Source organism: Dipodomys spectabilis, unplaced genomic scaffold (genome assembly GCF_019054845.1).
Source record: "Dipodomys spectabilis isolate Male_0828 unplaced genomic scaffold, ASM1905484v1 ptg000098l, whole genome shotgun sequence".
NCBI lineage: Eukaryota > Metazoa > Chordata > Mammalia > Rodentia > Heteromyidae > Dipodomys > Dipodomys spectabilis.
Window position 1 is genome coordinate 9,376,531 of NW_024870775.1, and position 23,820 is coordinate 9,400,350.

The window sequence follows — 23,820 nt, forward strand, 5'->3', positions numbered from 1 at the left end:
CGTCCCCTGTGCACCTGCACAGGGCTCCTAGGGCGTGGGTACAGGGCAGGTCTGCAGAGGTGGTGGGAAGTCGCCCCGGCCTGGTGACCGATCGTCCATCCCGGCGGCCCCTCGGAGCTTCCTAGGGGGAAATGCCAATCCCAGCGCCCCTACCCCAAGTGGTGATCATCCATGACTGCGCCACCTCGGGGTCCGGCACTCGGGGCGGGGATGGTGGTGGCTTTCAGTGGCGAGGCTCTTCCCTTTCTGTGTCGAGTGGGAAAGCTCCAGGCTTGACTTCCTGAGCAGTCTCGGGGTTCCCAAGCTTTGGCCAGACCAGTATGGCGCCCGGCATGGCCTTGGAAGCCAGCACCTAAGCCGCAGAGACGGCCGAGGGCGCGGAGATTTATGGTCTCACCGAGCGCATCCCCAACCTCCGGAGCCAAACACTGGAGTGGAAAACCCGACCGACAGGGGCCGGAGGAAGAGGCCAGGGTCGGAGGCGGGGCCGGGAGGAGCCGGAATCTGCGGGCCCGGCCTGGCGAGATGGCCCCGGCTCCGGCCGCCACACGACTGGGTCCTGGCGGCGAGCGGGGCGCGGCGCGCCTCGTCCCCGGTCGTCCCGGCGGGTCTGGGTGGCTCTTGGTTTGCGTTGGCTGAACCGACGCCCGCCGAGCCAGCCGGCCCGGGGCGGTGAGAGGAAGGCTGTCCCGAGTGAGGCCTCTCCGGGTTTTAGTGGCGCCCGGTCGGGAGCTCCCGAGTGGCCAGATTCAGGACCTGCGCGCCTGGAGGACCCGACTGTGGCCTTTTCATCTGGTGGCAGAAGCTGGCCCTCTCTTGGGGGGTCCCCTCACCTAGAGGCCGATGGACTTGGGGTTCTGATTCTCGCCTTACCCCCAGGAAAGGCGGTTTGGGGCGATGCGGTGGCCTTGTTGCCCTCTCCTAGGAATGGACACTTGGCTCCCCCCCTTCTTCCTGGGGGAGGAGCACAAGAAAGGAGAAGGTGTCCACGCGGTCGGAGACGCCAGGGTTCAGGAAGCGCGGGGTTCCACTTCGCACAGGGCAGGAAAATGAGGGGGATGCGGGTCCCCCGCAGTCGGCGGGGCCCGCAGGCTCGCGGCGGGCAGGGGAGGCCGCGGGACTCAAGGTTGGCCTGTCCTTTGGTTTTACAGCGAGGGGGGGGGAGGGCAGTGTAAGATTGTGTGGCGGGAGGTGGCAGTCCGGGACATCCCAGAGATGTCTGGCGTGGGGTGGACGGACAGACAACCGCGCTAGGCCGGGCAGAGGCTGGCTTGGTTGGGTTTTCCACAATCTGCAATTTGGGGTTGCGTGGAGACCCTCCTACTCCCACATTCCCAGCCGATTTTCCGCACAGTCAGTACAACACACACACACACACACACACACACACCCTCTCTCTCACACACACTCACTCACTCACTCTGTGTCAACACCGTTTTCTGGCCGCTGATCCCCGCCGGGTAAACAAGCAGGCGGGTGGGGATGGGGATGGGGGTGGGGCGCGGAAGATGGCGGCGGGGACGCGTGGCTTATGCGGTGGCCAAGGAATCGTAGGGTTTAAGTATATCCATCAGGGCCCAGAGGGCGTTTTCCTAGACCCCTGAAGCCAGGCTGGGCTGCCCAGTGACCTTCCCTTAGATACCCGAGGAGGTCCCCAAGAGGACGGGGCTGCAGTCTCCACTGCCCTTGGGATGCGTCCCACGCCCCAAGATGGCTCCTGGCTGCTGTTTACCCAGCGATTGCGGGGACTCCTGGAGGCGGAGGAGAGGGGGCAAAGATCAAAGACGTGGCTGGGTTGGTCCGCACCCTGTGGACTCCACAGCCTGGTAAAACGTGGCGGACAGGGTCTGTCCTTGGCGCCCCACCTCGTGGCTGGGAACCCCGAGCTCCAGCGTCTCCTTGCCTCCTGCGCCCTGGCTGCGGGTGTGCCCGCGTGGCAGCGCCGGGGAGCGCGGGTGCCAGAAGGGCCCGAGGGGGCCCGGGCGCAAAGACTCCAGCAGGGAGGGGGCCCCGTCTACCTTGGTGGGCGGCTGCAGTAAAATGCGGACTTGGTTGTGCCACGCCGACAAGGGCGCACTTGAAAAAAAAAAGGCACAGACCATTGGCAAATCCAAGGGCAAATAGGCAGATTTTTTTTTTATTAGCAACTAAATGATTTATGGGCACACATAGCCCCGCTGTCACAATTATGGCGTCTTGGAGCATCCAGGGTGAAAACATTAAACATTTATAAAAATAGGCCTTTTTTTCCCCTACTCCAAAACCCTTTGCATTATTATTCTCCACCCCACCGGTCTCAAGATAACATTTTTTGCCCCCTTGTGCTACATTAAAATAACATTCCCGGGCTGGCAGGATAAGGGGGTGGGGATCAGGCCTGTGTTCTGACCAGGATGGGGGAGGTGATGGGACTCCGCCGGGGGAGGGCTTACTGGGACCCCCACAAAGGCCTCTGGATGAGACTCGGGTGCTTTGCGCGCCCCTCCCAGCAGCCCCGTGCAGTTCGACTGCATTTATTTCATTTTTGCAGACACCCCCCCCTCCCCTAAGGCACACAGTCACAATACCTCCTTTCTCTAACCCCCCTCTCTCTCTCCGTCTTCTTGAATTCTCCAGGCCGCACTGGGCGCCTCCCGCCGCCCTGGCTGCCACTGACACCCGCGCGCCCAGCTCCATGCGCGGCCACCGCTGTTGGTTCCCCTTGGCTCAGGCTATTTTCGTTCCTTTTCTCTCTCTCCCCCACCCCCACCCCGGTCTCTAGCTTCCCAAAGTGGGTAGCCTAGAAACCAGCGCGGGAGGCTCCAGGAAGGGCAACTTGAAACTGCCCTCCAGAGGCTCAACTTCCCCCCCTCAAATTTATCCTGGAATTAAATTAGACATTCTCTCCCCCCCCCCCCGTTCGTCCTCCAGCCCTCCCCCTACGTCCCCCCTAAAAGTGGAAAAAAATAGAACGAATGGGCCGCTCACTAGCTCATTTCTCACTCCCTTCAAAAAAAAAAAAGTTCCTTAAAAATGGATTTTTTCTTTCTTTTTTTTTTTTTTTTTAAAAAAAGGAGCTAAGAGGAAACGCTGAGTTCGCAGAGCGGACTTTTCTCTTGTTTTCATTAAAATCCTGTCACCACGGTAGCCTTCCAAGGCAGGATCGGCTAGGATTTCTGCCCTTGCAGGGTAGGTAAACGCCTAGCCCGGCTTGGGTGCCTGCGGGGCTGCGGAAAAGGTTACGCGGGCTCCCCTCCCCCTCCCCAAACAGTTTTCCAGTGGGGTCTGTCCTCCTTGAATCCCAAGCCAGGTAGAGATCGGCCTCGAACAGCTCCTGGAGACTCAACCCAGAAAGGATTTTGCTGAAAGCGCAAAAATAAAGTACAAAGTCTGGGGGATTGGGGCCCCCTCCCCCTCCGCTGTCGTGGCCAGCCAAGCACTTTTAGGCTTGGCAGCCGCTTCCTCTGAGCTCAACAGATTTTTTTTTTTCCCGGTCTCGCCCTCCCTGGAGGGGGCGCGGCGGATGGAAGGCGAGAGAGGCCCCCAGCCAAGAGGTTTTTAATATTATACTTTAATAGGTTTCAGAAGGCCCCGTGGAGAAATGCTAATAGGCTGAAATGTCAGAATCGAGGGGGATTCAGCTTGCGCTCAGCCGATCTAATCCTTTTTTCTGCTCTGATTTTTTTTTTTTGGGGGGTGGTGGTGGAAGGGAGGGGGACGCCCACGCCAAGAGGGGCTTTGGGGAGGGGCGCGCGGAGCCGAGCGCCGCAGCCCCGCCGCGGGCCGCGCGGGGAGGGGCGCCCGCGCCCTGGCCCGCGTTTCTATAGGAACCCCCTTTTTAGAAGATTAGACTCACCGCTCCCCGCCGCCGCAGCCTCTCCAAAATATTAATCAGTAACCATCTGACACCACGTTTCAGGGAGGGACCCGCAGGCTGGGGCAAAGAAAACGCCTTTCTCGGCCTGCCTAGCCCACCCCGACCGCGCTCCCGCGGCTGGGGGAAAGAGGGACTGAATCGCTGCTTTGTTTTTAAAAGGAAGGAAAAAAAAAAAAGGGAAAAAGCCGCCCTTGTCCTTGTCTGTTTTGGCGTCTCCACTGCGCGTTCTAAAGGCGCAATCCCGGGAAGGCAGGCGGGGGGGGGGGGGGGGGGGGAGACCTGGGGGTCGGGCGCAGGGTTGCAGCTCGCCGGGCTCCAAGGTCTCTCCCGGCTCGTCCGGCTTGTCACCTCCTCCAGCGAGCAGGAAGCTGACAGGCGGCCCATTAAACCGCGCCTGGGATTGCGGCGACAACCATCTTCCCCTATTTTGATCACTTCCAAGCCCAGACGCAGGAGAGGAGAAGGAGGGGGGGGGAGGAAAAGGGAGGAGAAGGAGGAAGAGGCGGGGGAGGGGTGAGGGAGGGTAGGGCTGGAACTGGTGGTGGTTGGAGGGGGGGGGGGGGGGGGAGGAGGGCTGCCTAGAAACGGCTCGGAAAAATTCTCACCACCAGTTTGGATCATTCAGCCCCGCCGAGGGGGAGCCTGGAAACTGCTGGAGCCCCGAGGTCCGTAATTGGTTTTATAGGAATGGCTGTGGGCCAAGGTGTTTACATGCGCGTGATGGGCGGCGCGCGCGGCCAATGGGCGGCGGTCGGGGGCCGACCCGAGGGGGGGGCGGGCACCCGGGAACAATGCGTGTTTCTTAGCCGCCGAGCGCTCCCCTCCCCCAAGCCCCCCCCCCCCCCCCCCCCGCTGGCTTTTTTTTTTTTTTTTTTAGATCCAGCGAGAGGAACTTGAAAGGGGGGTTGTGTAATGTACCTTTTCCAATCCCGGGCTGTATATGGAGATTTGGGATTCTTTAAACCGGCGCTACCTGGATTTTATTAAAAAGCGCGGAGCTGGGCGGGAGGAAAGCTGGCTTTTCCGGGGGCTGCGGGAGCCGGACCGCGGGAGGGCGGAGGAGTTGGCGCGCCGAACGCTCGGCCCCGGGAGCGATTTTCTACCAAAAAAAGGAAAGGCGGGCAAAAAGTGTGCGGCGGCCGCGGGATGGCGGGCAGCACGGGCGCCTAGCCGCGCCGGGGAACCGGGGCCGCCACCGGAGACGTTGTTACCGGAGCCGGGAGCCGGGAGCTCCGCCGCGCCAGGTACGCCGCCGGCCCGCCTGCCCCAGGCCCGCGGGGGCGCGGTGGTCTCCAAACTTCTTGCCGCTCGCCCCCCACCCCTCCTGCCCCTCGGGCGTGCGCGGGGGGCTGGCACCCCCGGAGCCGCGCAGCTCCCGGGAAGGAGATCGGGACGCGGGGGATCGCGGGGAGCGGGAGCCCCGGGGAAGGGAGGAGGCGCGCCCCCCGCGCCCACCCTCGCCCCCAGCCCGCTCCGGGTGCTCGGCGGCCGGGGGGGGGGCACGGCCGAGGGGCGTGGGTCCTCCGCTCGGTTCTCCGCCGGCAGCTGTGGAGCCGGGGACGCCCAGACGTTTTCGATGAGACAGGCTGTTTTTAATTAAAAGCCGGAATTCAGCCATTTTAACTGCATTTAAGAGGGAGAGAAAAGTAGGAAGAAAGCGGCGGGGCCCGCCGATGGCCACGCCGGCTTCGCCGCCGCTGCCAGGCTGTTCCAGAGGGGGGCTTCACCCCGACTTATCCCAAGTGGGGAGCTTGGGCATGCTTTGAGGCGCTGATTTTTTTTTTTTTTGTGAAGAAAGATAATCTTAAGAATATATCTTTTAAAAAAATCCCGGGAGGCTCCTCGCATCCGTGAGACCGATATCCTCGGATGTGGCAATCTTAAGGTTGTTTACCCCCCCTCCCCAAAGTAAACGCGGATCTGGTACCAGACCTGGAGACGGGAGGGAGAGAGTAAGGAGGGGGGTGTTTGTAACCAAAACCATGTTAAAATACTAAAGTTGGAGGTGGGGAGGGGGGACAGAAAGGCTGAAGGAAGCCGGAGAACGGTGTGTGCATCTTAGGGGGTGCTGGGAGCGGAGTCGGGGTGCAGGGCGGACACCCCAGAAGGCGGGTGGTGGCTCTTTTGGCTCTGCTCGAGCGTCTCGGAGCCTCTCCGGGAGTTAACGATCAGCCACCGAGGGCGGCCGGCCGGACAGCCGGGGAAGGGTGGGCTCCAGGACACCCCCCGTCCCCCTCCCCTTTCCGCCCCCACGGGAATCGGCCTGCGACAAAGCTTTTAAACAAACATCTTGAAACTAGAACTACAGGGGGATTTGCCCTGCGCTGGGGGGTGGCGCCCCTCGGCCCAGCGCGGGCCTCTCCGCCCTCCTCCCCTCGAAGCTTTCCTTTGTAGGTTATTTTAAGGGTGTGTAATGTGTGGGAAGCTAGGGGTTGGAGAGAGATCCTTGAACCCCTTTTCCTTCCCATCCTATGTCCCCCTCCCCAGTGGGCCGCGCGTTCTCGGAGCCGCGAAATGATTCCCACGCCGGGGCGATGGAAAATGAAAGCGAAGCTCGGTTTGGAGGATTATTATTTTTTTAAACAAATCCTCCGGCGGCAGCGCCACGACCTCGGGTCTTGGGGACCCAGGATTGTGCGACTCCGGGTGGCCCCGATGCCGGCGGCGGGAGGGGGCGGCGAAGCTCTTTAAAAACCACAAACCCAGTGCTTTTGCCACCTCCCACCCCAATCGGGCAGCAATCACAACAAACTAAGCATTCCTTTGGCTTTTTTTTTTCAGGCCAACACAGGAAAATCAAACTCTTTAGGGTGGGGGTGGCAAAAAAAAAAAAAAAAAAAAGCAGGCGAGGGGGCCCAGAAAGGTTAAATATTAAACTTTGCCGAGGAGATAGTGTTTGGGGAGACCTTGCCAGCAGCTCAAGGAAGAGGCTTCCCAGTTTTTCGACCCCGGAGCTTGTGACGCCCAGGAATCAAACCCCTCTGCGGTGGTTTGTCTCCTTAGCCTCTCCGGACGCCGCCGGTTTGGCCTTCCCCGGGGTAGGGAGGACACACCCGGGCCATCGCTGAGGCCGAGGCCGGGTTGGAGCTCGGCGCGCACCTGTCACTTCCCCAAATCGAGTCCTGGGGAGCTGCGAATCCTCTGGAAGGAAGGAAAACGTAGATTTTTTAAAGGGGGGGGGCACAAGAGAAAGAACTTTTCACTAAAGTGGTCTAACTCCCGAATTCGTTTCTGGACACCCCCGATCGGCTGCCCGACTCCGAAGGGCGCAAGGCGACTTTATCGAACTTAATTTTTTTTTTCCTCCCCCCCCTTTTCTCCCTTCTCTCTCCTCTCTCCGTTGTTCCGTGGCTCATCTACTTCTCCGCCAAGACGCCGAGTGCGCCTCGCACAGCTCCGCTCGGCCGCCCGGAGAGGCCCTTCCGCCGCCGGCCGTGCGCCCGGGGCCGCGGGCCGCCGCCATGCACGCCGCGGAGCCCCCGCCACCCGAGGACTCCGGGACTACGTGGAAGCCGAACTTTTAGTTTCCAGTGATCGAGGCCCGCGGGCCAGGCGGGGGGAGGCTGGCCGCCGCTCTCCCGCGGAGGATGGATGGCCGAGACTTCGGACCCCAGCGGTCCGTGCACGGCCCCCCGCCTCCGCTGTTGTCCGGCTTGGCCATGGACGGTCACCGCGTGGGCGCGGCCACCGCCGGACGTTTGCCCGCGTCGGGTCTGCCGGGCCCGCTGCCGCCCGGGAAGTACATGGCCGGCCTTAACCTTCACCCGCACCCGGGTAAGTGCGCCGCGACGGAGCGCGCGGGCGGAGGGGAGCCGAGGCCCCGGAGACCGTCGCGCCCGAGTCTGGGGGCAGCTCGGTGACCCCCGTCCCCCGGTCTGTCGCTAGGGAACGGGTGGGCTCAGCTCCCTGGGCAGGAAACCCTTATCCCCGGGGTTCAGAGCAGAGGCCAATCCCGAGGCCCCAACGGCTGCCGGCCCGGATCTTCTGGTTCTTCCCAAATGTCTGCGGCGGCGATCAGAGCCCGCCCCGAAGGCGATCCGTGTCCGCCGGCCCCTGGTGGTGCGAGCCTGGGGTTTGCAAAATCCGGGCGAGAAGCGATCACGCCGGGTGTCCTACGCCCGCTCCCCGTGCGCCTCCCGCTCCCCTAACTCCCATCGTTTTCTTGGCAAATGGGTTTTTTCCCCTGTGCCGCTGGGGCCTTGGGTTCCGTGTCCAGCTCCGTCTCCACCCGCGCTCAGCAGGGTCCCCGGCCCCGGGGAAGAGGTCGGGGAAGCGATTAACCCAGTTCTAGGCCTCTTCCCCGGTAGGAGGGCGGTGATCCCGGCTTGGGGAACTCTGGTTCTCTAAGGCTGAACGAGGGTGCACAGTGCTGCGGAGGGGTCCTTGAATCCCGGCCGGCCCTTGGAGCAGATGATGGGCCGGGTCCTGGTGGCCTTGGGGGACACCGGGGAGGTGGCCGGGAACGCGGGCGGTTGCCTCTGGTTCCTGGAAGGGCAGCGGAGCGGAGAACGCAGCTGGCCGGGCCCAGCGGGACTGCAGCAGCCGAATGGACACGAAAGAGAGCCGGGTGACCCGGCCCTGGCGATGGTGTGTAGTGGGGGGGGACCCCAACCCTTCCTCCCCAGCTGCTCCTGGCTTCTGAGCCAGACGGTCAGATGAAAGGGAGGAAAAGGAAAAGAAATCCACCTTTCTGTTTAAGTCGCAGTCTGGGGTGTTTGTGATTTCTTGGGGAGATCCTTGTCCTTGTCCTTGGAGCTTTGGAAAGAATCCTCAGCCCCAGCACCCGGCCCGGCCACGCTGGCTGATTTTGCTTCTCTCTTGGATTTTTCTGCTGTAACTTTTCAGGAACCCAAGTCCGGGACTCGGTGGGACAAAGGGCCTTTGTGAGGCGCCGGGGGAGGGGCACGGAGGTGCCCGCGGCTCTGGGGAGTTGGGCTGTTCTGGGGCTGCCGCTGAGCCCCGAGCCTCAGGATTCCTCCTTAAGTGGCCCCATGTTGGCCCAGGGCGGAGGCATTAGGGACCCTTGAGGCAGGACTTGAAGGCTGCCCTGGGGGTACCAAGGCCATCTGGGGCTCCCCCCTTGGGCACCCTGCAGCGCGAGGCTGCAGTGATGGGTGTGCGTTCGCATGGCTTTTGGGTTCGCCGGGTTAGTTGGTGCTGCCTGGGGTGGTGGCCGGGGCGCCCTAGGAATCTGATCTTGGCTGTCCTTGGCCGGCTGGGCCTTGCTGCCCGCCTGTAGGGGCTGTGGCTTTGCTGTGCCTGGCTCAGACGTGCAAGCACTCATCAATGTCTTGTGCAGTGCGAGCTTGGTCTGGCAGACCTCGACTCATGCCGGGTGGCTGGGTGTTAGGGCTTAGGGTTAAGCAAGTCCCCATTGGAGGTCTAGGGGAGTCCTCTATGGCAGTCCTCCGATTTCACACACCCGCTCTGCCCCCACTTCTGCCCTTTCATAGCTGATACTGTAGAGGAAATGGCGGGAAAGCTGCCACAGCCTGGTGAGGCCTTCTTACCCAGGAGAGTAGGTCCCTGTGCTGCTCGCCCCCTCCCCCCCCTTTTATCTCCCCCAACTCCACCTCCAGCCTGGCCTGGAGCTGTGGACCCTAGGCCAAGGCCCAGAGCCACGCCCAAGACAATCCTGTTAACTGCTAGCTGGGACCGAGCCCGGAATTTACTGATTATCAGGGAGGATTAGAGATTCCTCAACCTAAATCCTTCCCCCCCCTTTTTCTTTGTGGGGTACAGGTGCTTTCTCTTTCCCACCTCTTACCCCCCTCTTCTCTCTGTAGCTGTCTGCTCCTCGAGTCTTGCTTGTGTTATCAGCTTGATCTTTGTTTACTTTTGCACAACAAGCTCAGAGAGGTTGAGCTATTTGCCCCAGTCACACAGCAAGAAGGGGGTGTTACCTTTGGGTGGCTGGGTCCCCTGGCATGTTTGGTGGTTATGGCCGGGCTACGTAGGTTGGCCGAGGGGAGCTGCCCTGTGAACCCTTTGAACGAAGGGGTACTGCGTGGGGAGAATGGGGGTTTGAGGGAGTTCTGCTGTGAGTGAGGGTTTTCTGGGAGAGGTGGTTTTCCGTGTTGTGGGTGTGGCTTTGTTCTTTTTTTTTTTTTGGAAAAAAGATAGGAATCTAGAATGAATGTGGAGCCTAGTAGGTGTCTCAAGCCTGTAATCCTAGTTACTCTGGAGGCTGAGCTCTGACGATGTTCAAAGCCAGGCTGGGCAGGAAAAAGCCCAGGAGACTCTTTTGTCTCTAGTGAACTACCAGAAAGCCTTAAGTGAAGCTGTGGTTCAAGAGATGGAGTGCTAGCTTTGAGCAAAATGAAAAAACTAAAGGACAGCACCTAGGTACCCTGAATTAAAGCCCCAGTATAAGCACAAAATATGGGAGTAGGGATGCTGGATGCTGGTTGAACACAAAGATGTTTTTTCTCTTTCCTATACCCTTGAGTGAAAGGAACTAGTGACCAGCTAGCAACTGATTCCGCTAGACTCCAGCCACTGGTCTGCCCAGGCTGAGGTCGGCAGTCCTCTTGCCTTGCATTTAAAGAGTTCTTAGGATTTTGTACTTGGGTCTTTATCCTCCCAGCCCCCACAGCCAGCACTGAATGGAAGGTGGGTCCCGGGGCCCAGGATGGGGAGGTCTGTACTTTGGCCTGGCCACTAGACAATTTGGGACCAAGGGGCTTTTTTCCCCTCCCTTTCCTGCCTCTCTCCCAGAAGACCCTTCTGGAATCCAGCCTGTCAGTCCACTGGGATTGATTTAGAAAGATTAATCAGTGAGTTCTGTGATAAGGGAGGTTTGCCGGAATTTTCCTTCTTCGGTTAGCGGCAATCTGGGAATGGAGATTCTGCAATCTCAGAAAGGCCTTTTCTTCTGCCATCTCTTGGTTCTTTGCTTACTGGCTCACTTCTTCCTTCCTTTCTTCCTTGTTCATATACTTAGCAAATAATTTCTGAGTACTTCCTGGCAGCCAGAAACCACTCCAGGATCTGGAGGTTCAGCCTTGAACCAAACGGACCAGTCTTTGCTCTTTGGGGCTCAGTGGTATGTGTGTGTACGTGTGTGTGTGTGTGTGTGTGTGTGTGTGTGTGTGTGTGTGTTTGGGAAGTGGGGGGAACTCAGGCGATCAGGGGTATAAATCAGCCAAGGGAAAAAATTCTAAACTGGGACCCAGGCCACAAAGGGGGTGAAATGCTTTGGGTTGTGTCGGGTCTGGCTGGAGGGGGCGGGGGCAGTGAGAGGCATTGGGGGTCAAAGGGCTTGACCTGAGAGTAGCTTTTGTGTATGTGTGAAGAGCCATCTTGGTGACAGAACGCAGAGGTTGGTGTGTCGGAGGGATGCAGGGCGGATCCTGCCTGTCCCCCAGGGCCAATAATGAGGTCTTGGAATTTTAAACAGTGAGGAACTGGAGGAACATTTTTACCAAACTGGCCTGAATTCTTTTTCTTTTTTGTGCCTGTATTGGGGTATAAACTCAGGTCTTAGAGGCCCTATCTCTTGCCTTTTTTTTTTTTTTTTCCTGTTTAGCTCCACTTCAGCTTTTTGCTACTTAATTGGACATAAGGGTCTCACAGACTTTATAGCCCTGGCTGGCTTTGAACCACGATCCTCAGATCTCAGTAGTTGGGATTTCAGGTGTGAGCTACCAGCCCCAGTCTGGTCTGAATTCCTTTTTGTTTGCTTTTTTTTTTCTTGACAGTCCTGGCGCTAGAATTCTAGGGCCTGGGCACTGTCCATAAGCCTGTTTTGCTCAAGGCTAGCTAGCACTCTACCACTTGAGTCACAGTGCCATTTCCAGCTTTTTCTGTGTATGTGGTACTGAGGAATTGAACATTGGGGCTTCATGCATGCTAGACAAGCTCTCTACCACTAAGCCACATTCCCAGCCCAGACCCGAATTCTTTAAAAAAAAAAAAAAAAGCCTGTTGTCAGTGGCTTACTCCTGTAATCCTAGCTATTTAGGAGGTTGAGATCTGAGGATCACAGTTCAAAGCCAGCTGGGGCAGGAAAGTCTGTGAGGCTCTTTATCTCCAATTAACCACCAGAAAACAGGAAGTGCTGCTGTGGCTCAAGTGGTAGAGTATTTGCCTTGAGCTGAAGAGCCCAGGGACAGCACCCAGGCCCATCATTCAAGCCCCACAATGGACTTAAAAAAAAAAAAAGTCGTAGCTAAAGGCCACATACTGCTTGATACTGGAATTGGGGATAAGAAAGAAACTGTTTCAAAGGTCTTGGGGCAATTGTGGAAATCTGGGAGTAGACTGGAGATTAGCCCTTAGCATTGTTGATAGTATATTCCACGAAGTCATACTGGTATGATTATGTAAGATGCTGTTTTTTTTCTAGACAATTTCTTGAGCTGTTGCCTGGGTCTAGTGAGATTACAGGTGTGAGCCACCCACCATGCCTGCCTTGTTTGCTGAGATTTGGGGGGGGGGGGGTCTCTATATAATTTTTTTCTTTTTGCTCAGGCTGGTCTCCAAATCATACTCCTTCAGCTCTCTGCCTCCCAAGTAACTGGAATTATAGGTGTGAGCTGCTATGCCAGTCCCTTCCTTGTTTCCCCAGGAAGAATGTTGAAGCAATTCCTGGTAAGGGAATTTTCCTTTGGGGAAAGATCTGGCAAGGAGGAATAAAAGAGTATCAACAATTTAGATCATCAATTTGTATGTGTGTGAGAGACCAGCTACACTTTAGATAATACCGTGTAGCACTGAAAGAAAATCGTTCACTACAATCTGGCCTGGTGAGAATCACATGCTAGTAGTTCATTGTATTATATGTGTCAGATTTTGCTGTAGATTTGAAATTACTCCAAAATAACCCTTATAATAAGCTCATACCAGCCCGGTGCTGGTGGCTTACGCCTATAATTCTGGTTACTCAGGAGGCTGAGATCTGAGGATCACGGTTCAAAGCCAGCTCAGGCAGCAAAGTTCGTGAAAAATCAGAAGTGGCACTGTGGCTCAAGTGGTAGAGTCCTAGCTTTGAGCTGAAGAGCTGAGGGACAGTGTCCAGGCCCAAAGTTCAAGCCCCACAACCCACCAAAAAAAAAAAAAAAACTCATACCTGTAATGGCCGCTGCTCCAGGAGGCTGAGATCTGAGAACTAGTTTGAAGCCAGCCTAGGCAGGAAACACTCTTTTATCTCCAGTTAACCAGCAAAAAGCCTGGTGCATCATCAACTCTAACCTGCAATCCCAGGATTAAAATCAGCTCCACCCCGAAGCCTTAGAGGCCGTGGAGTTTTCAATCTCTATCCTCCCTTCCCTGGGCATATTGGCTAGGTGAGCCTGAGTTTTCTCATCTCTTTAGATGTGTTAGGTGGATGCTGTAGTAGTTTTCAGGTGGTAGAATGAGCCAGAACAAGCAAGCGGAGGCCAGGTGCAGAGTTGCTCTTGTCCTTTGCAGTTCAGCAAAAGTGATTGTTGCAATAATTGAGATCATTACTCCCTGACTCACACTCCCTAGAGCAGGTCCAGACCTCCTCCAGGGGCCTGTGGAATTCCTTTTCTTCCCCTGGCAGGGATTAGGGTCCTCAGACACAAGTGGCCCAACCTGATCTCTCCTTCATTCATTATTCATTCACTCATTGATTTTTGCTGCTACTGGGACTTAAACTCAGGACCTGAGCACTGTCTCTGAGTGTTTTTGCTCTGGGTGAGTGCTCTACCCACTTGAGCTATAACTACTTATAGCTTTTTGCTGGTGCATTGGAGATAAAGAATCTCATGGATTTTCCTGCCCAGGCTGGTTTCAAACTGCAATCCTCAGATCTCAGCCTACTGAGGAGCTAGGATTATAGACGTGAGCCACCAACAACAGCTCCTGATTGACTTTTTTTTTTTTTGGGTCTGGTCGTGGGGTCTGAACTCTGGGCCTGGGCGCTGTCCCTCAGCGCTTCAGCTCAAGGCGAGCGCTCTACCACTTGAGCCACAGCGCCACTTCCGGCTTTTTTCTTTTTGCTTATGTGGTGCTGAGGAATCGAACCCAGGGCCTCATGCATGCAAGGCAAGTGCTCTACCACTGAGCCACCTTCCCGGCCCCCTGATTGACTTTTTAGAACTATTATTTGGGAATGTGTAGCATATAGTAAGTTTTACTCTTCAAAAGTAACACTTTTGTGGTTAATTGGAGATAAGAGTTGCAAGGACTTTTCTTTCTGGGCTGGTTTTGAACCTTGAGCCTCAGATCTCAGCCTCCTTAGTAGTAGCTAGGATTACAGGCGTGAGCTACCAGTACCTGGCTTGAACATGTAGTTTTTTTATGGAGCATGAGGATTTGGCATAGATACCTGGAGTCTGAATTCAACTTCTTTTTATTCAGCTGAGATACTTTGTCTCTTGGTACTTTGATTTTCTTACCATGGAATTGGAGGATGAAAGAATTTAGAAGTGTTATATGGTATGTAATAAGCACTTAATAAATTCTTCTTATGATGATTCTTGTTGTTCGACCTCCCCCTTCCATTGTGTTTAAGCCTGTTTTATTATTATGGCTTTATAAACATTGTTCTCAATACTGAGCCAATAAAATAAACTGTAATAAAATTAACTTTTTTAGATTTCCTGGAGTGATGAATTGCCTTTTTCCCCTCTCCCCCCTGGAGGGAGGGGTCAAGGATAGTACTAGGGTTTGAATTCGGGATCTTAAGTTCTCTAGGTAGGTGCTCTACCACTTGAGCCACACTCTAGCCCTTCTTGCTTTAGTTAATGTTTTTGCCAGTCCTGGGACTTGAACTCAGAGCATGGGCACTGTCTTGAGCTTCTTTTTGATTGCTAGCACTCTACCACTTGAGCCACAGCACCACTTCCAGCTTTTTCTGTGTATGTGGTACTGAGGAATTGAACCCAGGGCTTCATGCATGCTAGGCAAGCACTCTACCACTAGGCTATATTCCCAGCCCTGCTTTTTTTTTTCAGAGAAGGTCCTAAGATATTTTGCTCAGGGTCATCCTCCTATCTCAGTCTTCCTGCTTGTCTGGCCTCTGCAGTGGTTAGAATTATAAGCCTGCACTACCATACCTGGTCGTCGTAACCCCCCCCCCCCACCTTTGGCAATACTGGGATTTGAACTCATGTTTGCTAGACAGGTATTCTATTTCTGTGTCATGCCTCCTCTAGCCTCTTCGGTAGGATTTTTTTTCCCCCCTAAAGGGATAAAGATTTCTGGCTTCTAGTATCCTGGTATGTTTTCCTCTTTGGTGTCTACCTCTTTCTTTTCCAGAAGATACCCTTCCTGGAATTTTCCATTTTCCTTGTCCTGGTCCAGTTGCCTGCTTCTGGGGCTTGTTGTGGAGTCATCATACTTCAGACTCTTTCTACACCTCCTTGTTTCCTGTTTTTACTTCCTTGTTTCCAAAAGCAGATTCCATTGAAGCTTTCTCAGAAAGGGAAGGAAAAGCACCGATCCAGTGAGGAATGGTATGTTACTTTTGAGGAAAATGGTGCCTTTTTAAATTATGATGATGATGATTACCTGGTCCTGCAGCTTGAACTCAGGACCTGGGCGCTGTCCCTAAGCTATTTTGCTCAAGGCTAGCATTGTACCCCTTAAGCCACTGTTCCACTTCTGGCTTTATGTGGTTTAACTAAAGATAAAAGTCTCACAGACTTTCTAACTGCAGTCCACAGATCTCAGCCTCTTGAATAGCTAGGATTACAGGCATGAGCCACCAGTGCCCAGCCTGATGGTGCCAGTTTTCTTTCCCTTCCTTTTGTCCCTCCCTCTCTCCCGAGTCTCCTTGTGTTGCCCAGGCTGGTTTTGAACTTTGATCCCCTTACCTTAGCCACCTGAGGGCTAGGATTGCAGGCATGCACCACCATGGGAGGCTCCATTTCAGTCTTGATCTTTGTATTCTGTGAGCAATTTTCCCCTATCCTTTTTCAAATGTTTAACAGCATTTTAGAGTCAAGATTGAAATTCCTGTGCCTGGGCCATCAGTCCTGAGCTCGGTGGCTGGGACCTTTTCCTGAGTTGTCTTCCGTTGACTACAATGGCTGGTAGTAGCTGCACCTCACTGCTCAGGAGGAGGAGCTGAGTTGTTTCTGCTCTCGTTCTCTTTGTATCAGGGTTGGTTTGAAGTTGTCAGGGGGAGCCTCTCCCTGTGGTGATTTTACAGTTATGTTTGCTGTACTGCCATTCCTGACCTCTCCCATCCTGGGCCTGGTCTTTCAGCCTCAGGTTCTGTTCTGTTACTATTACTGTTGTCATGATGATGATGATGATGATGATGATGTACTGATACTCTGGGGCTTAAAGTCTGGGCCTGGACGCTGTCCCTGAGTTCTTCAGCTCAAGGCCAGCACTGAACCACTTGAGCTACAGCGCCACTTCCGGTTTTCTGGTTTTTAACTGGAGATAAGAGTCTCACAGACTTCCCTGCCCAGGCTGGTTTTGAACCTTGATCTTCAGATCTCAGCCCCCTGAGTAGCTAGGATTACAGGTGTGACTGACACCCGGCTTTTTTTTTTGCTCCAGGCTGATGCTCTACCATTTGAGCCACAACTCCACTTGGAGAATTTTGGTGGTTAGTTGGAGATAAGAGTCTTACCAGCCAGGTGCAGGTGAGACTTCTAGCTACTCAGGAGTCTGAGATCTGAGGATCACGGTTCAAAGCCAGCTTGGGCAGACTCTCTCTTTTTTTTTTTTTTTTTGGTCCGTTGTGGGGCTTGAACTCTGGATTTGGGCACTGTCCCTGTGCTCTTCAGCTCAAGGTGAGTGTTCTACTATTTGAGCCACAGCACCACTTCTGGTTTTCTGGTGGTTTACTAGAGATAAGAGTCTCAAAAAAAAAAAAGAGTCTCACAGACTTTCCTGCTCAGGCTGGGTTTGAACAGTGATCCTCAGATCTCAGACTCCTGAGTAGCTAGGATTACAGGCTCAAAAACCAAAAGTGGCACTGTAGCTCTGGTAGAGTGCTAGCTTTGAGCTAGAGAGAGTTCAGGGATAGTGCCTAGGCCCTGAGTTCAAGCCCCACAACTGGCAGAAAAAAAAAGGGACTCACTGATTTGTTTGCCATGGCTGGCTTCTAACTGTGATCTTCATATCTGTCTCCTGAGTAGCTAGGTGTGGGAACCAGTATCCAGCTTACTATTTATTTTATTTTATTTTATTTTTGTCATGTGGCTTAAGTTCTGGGCTTGGGCGCTGTCCCTCAGCTCTTTAGCTCAAGGCAAGTGCTTTACCACTTGAGCCACAGCATCATTTTCGGTTTTCTGGTAGTTTATTGGAGATATGAATCTCATAGACTTTCCTTCCTGGGCTGACTTCGAACCGTGTTCCTCAGATCTCAGCCTCCTTAGTAGCTAGGATTTCAGGTGTGGCACCTACCGGTTCCCTGCACCGGTTTGTATTTTACAATTTCCTTCCTGTGGTTTTGGTTATTCTGTAGTACCTATATGAGATATAGAGGATCACCTGTAATGGTATCAGAAATTCTCTTCCCGGGGCTGGGAAGGTGGCTCAGTGGTAGGGTGCTTGTTTTGCATGCATGAGGCCCTGGGTTTGATTCCTCTGCACCACATAAGCAAAAAGAAAAAAGCCGGAAGTGGCGCTGTGGCTCAAGTGGTCGAGCGCTAGCCTTGAGCTGAAGAGCTGAGGGACAGCGCCCAGGCCCAAAGTTCAGGCCCCATGACCGGACCCCCCCCCCCCCCACACACACACACAAAAAAAGAAATTCTCTTTCCTTCTCTCCTCCCCTTTTCTCGCCCCCTTTTCTCTCCTCCATTACCCCCTTTTTAAAGCAAAGTATGGAGCCTATGGTTGGCCTCTTAACTCCTGCTCCTCCTGCCCCAACCTGATGGTATTATAGTCATATACCACCATACCTGTCTCCTAGGAGCTTTTACAGTCTAGGTATGTGTGTCATCCCCCCTCCCCTCTTCCCCCTTCCCCGCTCCGTGTGTGTGTGTGTGTGTGTGTGTGTGTGTGTGTGTTGGTCCTGGGGGACGTGTACTCAAGGCCTGGGTGCCCTCTCTGAGATTCTTTTGCTCAAAGCTAGCACTCTACCACTTAAGCCACAGCTTGCTCTCTAGCTGTTTTTTTTTTCATCTATTTTTTTAATTTACAGCCTGCCCAGGCTGGCTTTGAACCTCCTCAGATCTCAGCCTCCTGAGCAGCTAGGATCACAGATGTAAGCGACCCACACTTGGCTCAGCTTTGGTTTTTGTGCTTGGGATTAAAGCCAGTGCTTGGTGTACACACACTACCTTGAGCTACATCCCTTGCTCTCTGCCCTCCCTCCCTTGAAGCCTCTTTCTGTAGCTACTCAGGAGGCTAGATCAGAGGAGCATGGTTCAAAGCCAGCCCAGCCCAGCGCCCAGGCCCTATGTTCAAGTCCTGGTATTGGCACCCCTCCAGAAAAAAATACTTTAAAAAGGTGTCACTGAAATCTGATGTGGTGTCTCACCCTTGTAATCCTAACTGGGAAGAAAGAGGTTCAGTGGGAGAATTGGTGTTCAAGGCTGGCACTGGGCAAAATTGTGAGACCTTAGCTGAAGAATAATAAGGATTGCAAAAGAACTGGCGGCAGGCTCCAGATGTGGCGCTGCCTAGTGGGAGGCCCTGAACACAGTTGCCCCGCCCACTCCCAGTGAAAACAAACTACAAAAGAAGTAGGCTCAGCTCTCGCCCTGGAGCTTTTTGCCAATGGAAGAACTTCCTGGAACATGTATATCTATAAAAAGATATTTTGTTTTGTTTTTGAGACAAAGTGAGTGTCTGTCTGTGTGTCTGTCTGTCTGTCTCAGATTTGCTTATCCTCAGCTAGGACTGGGATTACAGTCATGTGCTACCTAGCCGGGCCTTTGATACTCTTTTTGACCTTGTATATCTCACCCGCAAGAATCCTCCATGAGTTCAAGCCTCATACTCAAGCCCTCCATGGCTTGTAGGAATACTGCATTATTGTGTGAGTTCAGTTAGTAGTTTTGGGGCTGGGGCCTGCTTAGCATGCATGAAGTCCTGGTTCAGTTCCCAGCATGCTAATAATGAAAAAAAAAAACCCCACACAAACCCATCAAAATAACAACAAAAAGAATCCTGCTGGATTCTCCAGAGCCTCAGCAATGACCTTCCTTCCTTCCTTCCTTCCTTCCTTCCTTCCTTCCTTCCTTCCTTCCTTCCTTCCTTCCTTCCTTCCTTCCTTCCTTCCTTCCTTCCTTCCTTCCTTCCTTCCTTCCTTCCTTCCTTCCTTCCTTCCTTCCTCTCAAGACTAGCATAGCTAGGATTACACACATTGAAGAGCCAGAAACCAGCACCGTGCTGGTTTGTTTCCTGATTCCCACTTTCAACCTTAAGGTGTACTTTTTACAACTCCTCCCCCTGCCCAGCCGCACACATCTTGTCCATCCATATTTTTTTGTTTCTAAATTTAGGACGTTCTCTTTGTATCTCTTGTTCTGTTTTCTCTCCTCGTGGAACCACGAGACTATTATTTCCATAGGGTTCCTTCCCCACCCCAAGGCCAGCACTGCCACTTGAGCCACAGCTCTTCTGACTTTTTGCTGGTTCATTGGAGATAAGTCTCTTAGATTTGCCTGCCCAGAGCTGACTTCAAACTGCCATCCTCAGATCTCAGCCTCCTGAGTAGCTAGGATTACAGACGTGAGCCTCCAGGTGCCTGGCTCAAGATTTCTAAGTGGAAAACTTAGCTTTGGTTTCTGGTTTGATGTTTAGGGACCTGGCCCAGTTTTCCCTCCAACCATCCCTTCCTACCTCCCTTTTTCTTCTGTCTGTGTCTGTCTTCTGGCTTTTCCTTACCTCAACTTCAATCAATGGGAGAATCCTGTGTAATTGCTTTAGAGCCAGGGGCGCCCGGGGGTCCCAGGGGCCTTGGCTGTGTCTCTCCTCTCCCCTCCCCCCCTTTTGGGATTCTTTTTACTTAAATCTTAGCACCTACTTGGTGGGGCCTCTGTCTGCTTGGAGCAAGACAAAGGCTCTTCCCACTGGGGGCCCAGATTTGGCCTCTGCTGTGGACTGGAAGGTGGCTTCTGTTGGGAATGTTTGCTCCTAAGCTGGTCTGAGTGACAGCTCACCTGGGGAAATGAACACTGGAGGGAGAGGCCTGAGGCTGGGGCCTGCCCATGACCTGGGAGGCTAATGCCTTGTCCCTCTATGGCCTCCACCAGCTGCTGGTCCCCAGGAAACCCAGTCTTGTGCTTTGTCACCTTGAGGAGTCTCAAAAGAGGCAAGGCACCAGACATACCTTCTTTCCCTCCCTCCCTGCTTCCCTTCCTCCTTTCCTCCCTCCCTTTCTTGTGTGCCAGTCCTGGGGCTTGAACTCATGGCCTGGGTGCTATCCCTGAGCTTTTTTGCTCAAGGCTGGTGCTCTACCATTTGAGCCAGAGAACTCCACTTTTTGGTGGCTCTTTGGAGATAAAAGTCTCATGGACTTTTCTGCTTGGCTGGCTTTGAACCATAATTCTCAGATGTCCATAATTCTCAGCTGTCAGCCTCCTCAGCACTGGGATTACGGATGGGAGCGGCCACCACAACTAACTAGCTAATCACCTGTCATTTGATCCTACTCGGTGTGTGTGTGTGTGTGTGTGTGTGTGTGTGTGTGTGTGTGTGTGTGTGTGTGTGTGTGTGTGTGTGTGTGTGTGTGTGTGTGTGTGTGTGTGTGTGTGTGTGTGTGTCCAGACTTGATTCTCATATGATGGGGTAAAGAAATCACAATTACTTGCTCTCTGGCAGCTGTTTGCTAGGGAGGATATTGGAGGTGTTTTCTTTTCTTTCTTTCTTTTTTTTGTTTGATCAATTGTGGTGTTTGAACTCTGGGCCTGGGCACTGTTCTTCAGCTCAAGGCTAGCGCTCTACCACTTGAGCCACAGCGCCACTTCTGAGTTTCTGGTGGTTTATTGGAGATAAGAGTTTCACAGCTTTTCCTGCCCAAGCTGGCTTTGAACTTCGATCCTCAGATCTGAGCCTTGTGAGTAGCTAGGATTATGGGTGTGAGCCACCAACGCCCAGCTGGAGGTGTTTTCTGCTTGTTAATATTAACTGGCACACAAAGATTCATGTTTTTTTTTTTTTTGCTGGGCCTTGTGTTAATAGGGGTTCTAGACTGACATACAGCCCAGGCCCTGAAAAGATTTGTGATCTTCCTTTTGATGGGTATTTATAGAAATTTCCATACAGTGTCTTCTTGCCAGGGCCCCATAGTCAGAACAGCCCTAGATTCTACCATGTTCCCATATCCCAGATGTACTGTTCCCTTCTTTCCAGCCATTTATATTTTCCATCTTTTCTTTTTAACCAATATGGATAGATATATTGTAGCTTTAATTCATATTTCCCCCAATGGTTTCAGAAGCTGAATATCTTGTTCCAAATTTATTAACTATTTGTGACCCTCATTTGCCTATTTTTTATTGAGTTGTCTTATTGATTCATTAGAGCTCTTTACATATTGTGGTTACAGCCCTTCATTGTGGATGCATGTGAGTATAGATCTTTCATGAGATAGGCTTCTTTCTTTCTTTCTTTCTTTCTTTCTTTCTTTCTTTCTTTCTTTCTTTCTTTCTTTCTTTCTTTCTTTCTTTCTTTCTTTCTTTCTTTCTTTCTGTCTGTCTGTCCTGGGTCCTGAATTCTGGGCCTGAGCACTGTCCCTCAGCTCTTCAGCTCAAGGCTAGTGCTCTACCACTTGAGCCACAGTGCCACTTCTGTTTGTTTTTTGTTTATGTGGTGCTGAGGAATCGAACCCAGGGCCTTATGCATGCAAGGCAAGCGCTCTACCACTGAACCACCTTCCCAGTCCGCTAGGTTTCTCTTCTGTCACCTGACGGTGTCATTTGATGACTAGGATTTCCTAAGTCTGAAGTAATCCATCCTATCAGTCTTAACTTTATGGCTAAGTGTTCCTTTCTGTTGAGTTAAGAGATCTTTATTAGCCCTCAGGTCATGAAAAATATTTGCTAGTGTGTTTTTCTCCATTCAGTGTGTTCATTCTTTCTTTTCCTTCCTTTTTTTTTTTGGGGGGGTCCGGTCATAAGGCCTGAACTCTGGGCCTGGGCGCTGTCCCTCAGCTCTTCAGCTTAAGGCTAGCGCTCTACCACTTGAGCCACAGCGCCACTTCCAGCTTTTTTCTTTTTGCTTATGTGGTACTGAGGAATCGAACCCAGGGCCTCAGGCATGCAAGGCAAGCGCTCTACCACTGAGCCACCTTCCCAGCCCCCTTCCTTCCTTTCTTTTCTCCTCTTCCACCTCCTCCTCCTCCTTTTTTGTCTTATATATTTAGATCTACCCTCCACGTGTATTTCTTCAGTATTTTCACATTTTGTCTTTAATTTGTTTTTAAATTAACACTTAAAAATTAGACATGTTTCTGTGGTGTCCATGTCTGTGTATGGTGTGAGGTAAGGGTCAGAATACCTGGCTTTTTTCTCTTGTGCTTATCTGAGCAGCATTGATGGTCAAGGCCACTCTGCCTCTGCTGGAACATCTGGGGCTCTGTCTCTATACCACCTGGGCCCTTGTGCCTGACCCACACTTCGTGTACCAGTGTCCTCTCATAGACTTTTCTGCCTGGGCTGGCCTTGAACTTTGATCCTCTAGTTCTCAGTCTCCCAAGTGCTAGGATTACCGGCCCGAGCCCCAGCTTCTTGCTTGCCTAGGCTCTCCTGGACACTTCTCACTTCTTCTACTTTGAGACAGAATCTTACTACGCTGTGCAGGCTGGCCTCCAAATTGAGTCCTCCTGCCTCTGCCTCCTGGGTCCTGGAGCTTGCACCACCACATCTGTTTAGTGGTGTAGGTTAAAAAGAGTCGGAGCCTTGTTTTCCTAATGTTAGAAGGGACAAATCCCCCTCCCTGAGTTGAGTAGCTTGGAGAGACCCTGAAGCGAAGCTTTATCATATCCCACTCCAGCCTCAAGACCTTTGGTCCCTAGGCCGTCCATCTTGCCCTCCTGCCTTCATTTCTACATGCTAACTGAGAAGTTGGAGCTGGGAGGCAAAGCATTTGTCTAACATGGATAAGGTCTGGGTTCAGTCCCCAAGTACCAAAGAAGAAAAGACAAAACAGAAACAGTTGAACCCAAAGAAGACATAGAGGGGCACACCACAGCACAGCACCAGCCGCGTTGAGATCTGGCCCATTTTCTGTTTTATAAGCGGAGTATGGCCCAAGGCAGCACCCAATAGCTGCTCTCCTGTCACTCTTTCAAGAATGAAGGGGGCGTGGTTGGTAAACAGGAAATAGGGCCCTGTCCACGGCTCTAACCATGTTAAGTAGTGACTGGGGAAACCTTGGCGGGGAGGGTCTGAGAAGGGTGGGTTGCAACTTAAAATAACCTGAATGGCCTCATTCTTTCCGTTGGTTATTCCTCTGTGAAAGAATGCAGGAATGTGCAGAAGAGACTGCACTGATTCCTTTCCTGTGTAGAGAGGGAAGGTGATTTGCCAGCGGATGTGTGTGTGTGCAAAGGCCCTGGGGTATAGCCTATGGCACAGTGCCTTGAGCCCTTGCTGTTTTATTGATACCTCCCTCCCACTCCTACCACTTTCAGGTACCCCTGTAACCCATAGGGATGCATTACAAACCCCCCCCATGTCAGAGACCTCACAATATGAAATGCCACATCTATGGTGAATCAGGCATGAACTAGACAAGAGCAGTACTGCTAATAAAACAATAATTATGGGGGCTGGGAATGTGGCTTAATGGTAGAGTGCTTGCCTAGCATGCATGAAGCCCTGGGTTCAATTCCTCAGTCCACATAAACAGAAAAAGTCAGAAGTAGTGCTGTGGCTTAAGTGGTAGAGTGCTAGCCTTGAGCACAGAGAGGCTCAGGGACAGAGCCCAGGCCCTGACTTTAAGCCCCAGGACTGGCAAAAACAAAAACTCACAATAATTATAATAATGAATGGAAGTAAACCTTAAGTGAATATGCTTTCTCTTAAAATATATTGGCTGGGTATGGTGGTACACATCTGTATTCTAAAACTTGGGAGGCAGAGACA

At 53.0% G+C, this 23,820-nt stretch overlaps 2 protein-coding genes across 2 annotated transcripts in view; both read left to right on the top strand.

Moving 5' to 3' along the window:
- The first annotated feature begins 4,764 nt into the window (after window positions 1-4,764).
- LOC122113561 (tropomyosin-1, isoforms 33/34-like) lies at window positions 4,765-7,380 on the top strand. The gene is made up of 2 exons (XM_042686584.1): window positions 4,765-5,100; window positions 7,229-7,380. Exons 1-2 carry the CDS (start codon window positions 4,797-4,799, stop codon window positions 7,378-7,380), a joined length of 456 nt encoding a protein of 151 aa, XP_042542518.1. The 5' UTR covers window positions 4,765-4,796.
- The window catches only part of Tnrc18 (trinucleotide repeat containing 18), an 80,108-nt gene continuing 63,625 nt past the window's right edge, over window positions 7,338-23,820 (top strand). The window contains 1 exon segment of the mRNA XM_042686583.1: window positions 7,338-7,630. Within this exon segment, the coding sequence (XP_042542517.1) occupies window positions 7,444-7,630 (187 nt within the window). The 5' untranslated portion in view covers window positions 7,338-7,443.